The sequence below is a fragment of the Triticum urartu genome, chromosome 5 (genome assembly GCF_003073215.2).
Source record: "Triticum urartu cultivar G1812 chromosome 5, Tu2.1, whole genome shotgun sequence".
In the NCBI taxonomy this organism is placed as follows: Eukaryota; Viridiplantae; Streptophyta; class Magnoliopsida; order Poales; family Poaceae; genus Triticum; species Triticum urartu.
In genome coordinates this window covers 516,733,897-516,739,472 of record NC_053026.1, presented here as the reverse complement: position 1 = coordinate 516,739,472, position 5,576 = coordinate 516,733,897, and the positions used below count along the sequence as shown (strand labels likewise).

Genomic DNA, 5,576 nt, shown 5'->3' with positions numbered 1-5,576 from the left:
TACAACATGCATGCATGTAAAATTTCATTTTATTATACTATTTACATTTAATTCTTATATACTTTCAGAAACTATTGTTTCAAGAATTCATGTTCTATATAATCAAAATCTCATTGAAATATTGCAAATATTTCCGTAACAACGTGCGGGGCATCATCTAGTATCCAAAGTGCGGCCCACATGTCATCCCAGCGAAAACGCCCGGAGGAGAAAAATATCTCCCCTGGATCAAGTTAAGTTTGTTGTGCGATGGCGACGACTGCATCGTGTCCTCCTTCCGTTCTCCTCCCCACTCGCACCACCGCCGCCGGAGCGCGGTTGACTTCCGCCCACGGTAGCAGAGCCGCCCACGCGGTCACCACCAGCGGCGCCGCCGCCGCACGACAACCGTTAGCAATGGGCATGGCGAGGGCCCTGCTGCCGCAGCGCGCGCCGCTGCTCCGGCGGCTCCTCATGGCCGGCGCGCTGGCCGCCTCCTGCACCTGCTTCCTCCTCGTCCTCCAGGCGCAGGCCTCCGTGCCGCCGCGCTACGACGGCTTCGCCTACGGGGTCGGGGCCGCCGCCTGGAAGGACGCCGTCCTCGTCGAGGCCTTCCTCGACCCGCTCTGCCCCGACAGCCGCGACGCCTGGCACCCGCTCCGGCTCGCCGTCGAGCGCTACTCGCCGATGGTCTCCCTCATCGTCCATCCCTTTCCTCTCCCGTAAGATCCGGCCGCGCATCCGCTCCTTTGGTTCCTCTCTCCCCCCTCGCCTGCTAGCAGCGGCTGCTCTGATTCTCTGTGCTCCACACTATGTGGACTGTATCTTAGTGAAAAAAATAGCGCATTTGAGCAGTCTCCCACTGCACGGTTACATGGGACAGTCTCCTGAGATTGCGAATTCAGGCGATTGAAATCTCATCTGAGTATGAGTGGCCTGAGTGAGCCAGCAAGTGATTCCATTAGTTATAACTTGGTAACTTTCGGGAATGGAAAATCTGTGGGACTGTCCTCGGGCGATGTGTACTCTGGCTATTGAGATTGATCCATGGGAAAAGGCTAGAGTTACAGTAAGATTACAGGGAGGTATATTGCCACTGATTAGATGCGGTAGAAGGGATTGTGAATGGTTGTCAGATATTTCTGGAGATGAGGTATAGCCAATAGTCCTGGCATTGACACTCTAGAATTTGATAATTTGGCTGGATCTTCCCTAGCATCTGGCCCTGTTTCATTGGCCCTTTATGGCTTTATCGATTTAGATGTGTGCTACAGTATTTGGTTCAGATTTTGGTCCTGTTGGTCTCTGCGATATTTATACTGAACTTGAACATGTAAAATTTCATTGGCTGGCGTCAGTCACAAAAAATAGTGTGCTTCGCCTTGCATTTTCACTTGATAGAATCTGGCACTAATGTGATTCTTATAGCAGAAGGTGCTATACACCTCATTATAACACCATTTTACTGTGCTGCAAAACTGCAGGTACCACACCTATTCATACCATGCCTGCCGTGCACTTCATATAGCTAACAAGTTGAATTCGTCATCAACCTATCCGTTGCTGGAGCTGTTCTTCAAGAATCAGGTCAGTTGCATTCTTTAGTTTAACCCGTAACCTTTGTTATGATACTTCCCTCATTGCAACTCCTATGTTGGTTTATCATTTACCTGTGCAAGTTTTTTTTTCCATAAATGGGTAATGCTTCTCCAGGGGCGTGTCATCAAATACTTCATGATTTCAAAATTTGAAGTTACATAACCAATTTGCAGCATTTCCTTTTGTAGTTTTTTGGTATCCGTGCGTGTTATTTTATTTTATGATATGCCATACTCTGTTTCGTCAAGGAATCACAGTCAAGTAATAAATAGGTATATAAGTGCATGCTTTACGTGGGTTTGCACATCCGTGCGCTCCAGGGTTTGCCAATATGTGTGCAGAACGCATATGAGAACCTTCAAAGCTTTTGCTCTGTTTGCTAATATCATGGAGTGTGGCCTTGCAAATCTGTGTGCTGCAGGGTTTGCCAATATGTGTGCAGAACACATATGAGAACCTCTAAAGTTTTTGCTCAGTTTGTCAATACCCTGGAGTGCCTGACCGATGATTTAGCATTGTCATGCTCGATTGGCAGATTCTGTCAGAAACCGATTAGAACCTGGAAACCAGTTTTAGGCTCTACGAAGTAAGTCTTACAAAATCAAGGTTTAAGCCAAACTGGAACACCGCAAATAGCAAAAACACAAGCCAGCCAACATCCACCTTGCCTGTCCTGACAAGCAAGAAGGCGAGCGAAACAGAATACCACCTCAGGAGCACTAGGGCTGTGCACTCAGGGTACTTTGCCGCCATCCTTTTCTGTCTCATACAACTCTTGACAACACGTCGAAATTGACACACATGCAGGGAAAATTCTCCAACCGCGCGACATCGTCAATATCGAGCACTGCTGTGACCGGCGAGATATCGAAGATGGCGGCCCAGGCGGTGGGTAATTCAGTCTCCGAGTTCCAGTCGGGTTTCAGCGACATGAGGTCGGACATGGCAGCGAGGGTTTCTTTCAAGGTCAGCTTCACTTGTCGCATCGAGTACACTGTTAGAAATTCCAGCTTCAAGCATCTTTTCTTGAATCGTTTGTTATCGCTGCCATTGGATAAAACCTTTCTGAACTACGGATCCATTGCTGCATTCTTATCAGTATGGGTGCACGAGAGGGGTGGCTGGCGCGCCGTTCTTCTTCGTGAACGGCTTCCTCCAGCCCGGAGGCGGGTCGCCCATCGACTTCAGCACATGGACCAGCATCCTGGAGCCCCTCGTCGCGCATCACGGCCAGACCATCGAGATGTTCACTTCGGTGTAATGTAAGCATTGCAATCGCCTTTTATATGTTTGGAACCAAAGGATGGCTATTGTACAGACAGCAGCCCTGTGTGTGTAAACCGGTCGACAGTAGTATTTTGTTCTTCTATGGAACCCCGCGCCCAGATGAAAACAGTGTATACTCTTGTTTCGTTTTGGACGTAGATTGATGGGAAATCAGTTTCGTTTTCTGTGTTGCTAATGGTCGGTCAATCAGCTGTTCAAGCTTTTAGTGCCACCTCAGGCTTATGGTTGCTTTGGGTCTTGTTCTCTTTGTCAGTCTGTCGCGCGCTCATTCGATCGGCAAAGGGTAGGGCTGAGTTGTTCCCTGATGGAACCTGAACCGAACCATCAAGAATACTGTCCTTTTTTTTCGGGTGAAAGAAAGTTTTATTCCGTAAGATAGGGTTACAATTTTGAAACAATAAGTCCTCACAACAAGGAGGGCTCGAGTTTAACCATACTGCAGTACAAGTTTTGATACGGTTATTATAACTATCTTTTTGCCGTCACTCCACCTCCGACCGAGGATCTGACCGTGGCTGGTACCGGGTGACGTTGTGCCCTGCCTGTACGTCCACGGGCACCGACTTGATTAGTGTCCTGTGGCCGACGGGCGCTACCATATCGTATCAGCGTCGTCGCCGGTTTTCACGGTCGGGCGTACTGTAGGTGGCACGGCCGCTGGCGACGGAGGATTTTTACACGCGACGCAGGCTGGGCAAGGGCAACCATCGTTTCGCTGGGGTTCACGTGTCGTCGCGTCGGGGTCCGTCCTATCCAGCAGCATCATCCCGGTTCGCAAGATCGGATTCTGCCTTTTCTTTCCTCTACTAAATGTTAAAAATCTTGCATCAATTTTTTTAACGATTCCCATTGAACGCCCGGATTCGTCCTGCAAAAACAGATACATTTCCGTGCTTCCGTAGAAGGATTTGCCATGTTCTAAACTGATAATTGTCATGTAGTGTACCTTGAGTACAAATCAGAAGCAAGACGTAGGGTATTATCTTTTTCAAAGGGTCAAACCTGGATAACTCCATCGTTTGAACCCTGTTCTGTTACTTTGGGCCACGTTCGCCACCATACCGAGGGTACTAATGGTTCTTTTTTTTTTAGTATCGGTCAAAAAGGGCCAGCACGAGCGAGTTGAGCGGCAACATGCCCGATCTGAGGAACGCGAGAAGCGCGGGCAAGACACGGTGGACCGATACTTCGAAGTGCTCCCGTGTGGCCGATGTGCTCGCACAGTTCGTCCATGGGCTCCTCGACGCCTTGCCGCCAGGTTCGCCCGTACTCACGCAGCCCCGGCTCTACTCTACACACCAAGGATGTGTCCGGTTACCACACCGTGTTTCGGTTCCCCGCATCTATGGCTCAACTGGATCTGGCTGAGTACGAGGTATAAACTATGTTGTGCAACTCGTTTGGTCTCTTGTATTGCTACGAGCACTTGTGTGTCTGGTGCTTGGACATCTACATGCGTGCTTTTGGGATTACTAGATGCAACAGACAACTGTTTGGTTGTGTGCAAGTTGTCGTTCTAATCACCCCTTTTAAATGTGGTGAACTTACCACCGATATGCACATCAAGTAGAGACCATGATGAACACAGATGAGCACGACATATAAACACAACAGAGTAAAACATTAGATTATGGCAGTCATTATCACATAGTATGCACAAATCCAAAGGGGGGGTTGAAGACAACACGGACATCCAATGTCCCTCAGAACATCAACAAATAGACAACTTTCTGACCAAAACACATGGATGCCCCAACACAACATCAGCAAAATAGACAAGTGAAGTTGTGCTTGTGGCATTTGTACCTGCAGATGGTGGAGTTGCTGGCATTGTAGATCTGGACCTTGAAGCCGAGGTTCGACATCTTGAAGACGAGGAGGTCGTAGAGCACTATCTTGTGCTTCAGGGTGAAGTACTGCCAACCCCTCCCCGGTACGATATGCTCGTTGAACTCTTAGACATAGACCCACCTGTTGCAGTCCATGTTCACCAAGAGATTGACGACACGTGGAAGCCTGATGTATATCCAAGTCTTCATCACCGGGAGAAAAGCCTTGGGGATGTCGAACATGGCTATGTTATTAGTGTTGGGGAACGTAGCAGAATTTTAAAATTTTCTACGCATCACCAAGATCAATCTATGGAGTCATCTAGCAACGAGGGAGAGGGGAGTGCATCTACATACCCTTGTAGATCGCGAGCGGAAGCGTTCAAGAGAACGGGGTTGATGGAGTCGTACTCGTCGTGATCCAAATCACCGATGACCGAGCGCCGAACGGACGGCACCTCCGCGTTCAACACACGTACGGTTGGAAAGACGTCTCCTCCTTCTTGATCCAGCAAGGGAAGGAGAGGTTGATGGAGATCTAGCAGCACGACGGCGTGGTGGTGGAAGCAGCGGTGATCTTAGCAGGGCTTCGACAAGCACCAACGAGAGGGAGAGGTGTCACGGGGGGAGAGAGAGGCGCCAGGGACTTGGGTGCGGCTGCCCTCCCTCCCCCCCCCACTATATATAGGGCCCCTAGGGGGGCGGCGGCCAAGGGGGACTTGCCCCCCAAGCCAAGTGGGGCGCCCCCCACCCCTAGGGTTTCCAACCCTAGGCGCAGGGGGAGGCTCATGGGGGGCGCACCAGCCCACCAGGGGCTGGTTCCCCTCCCACTTCAGCCCATGGGGCCCTCCGGGATAGGTGGCCCCACCCGGTGGACCCCCG

General features: G+C 50.1%; 1 protein-coding gene across 1 annotated transcript; it reads left to right on the top strand.

Moving 5' to 3' along the window:
- The first annotated feature begins 210 nt into the window (after window positions 1-210).
- LOC125510263 lies at window positions 211-3,040 on the top strand. Its single transcript, XM_048675385.1, has 4 exons — window positions 211-701; window positions 1,464-1,566; window positions 2,386-2,544; window positions 2,678-3,040. Exons 1-4 carry the CDS (start codon window positions 250-252, stop codon window positions 2,837-2,839), a joined length of 876 nt encoding a protein of 291 aa, XP_048531342.1. The 5' UTR covers window positions 211-249; the 3' UTR covers window positions 2,840-3,040.
- The last annotated feature ends 2,536 nt before the right edge of the window (window positions 3,041-5,576 follow it).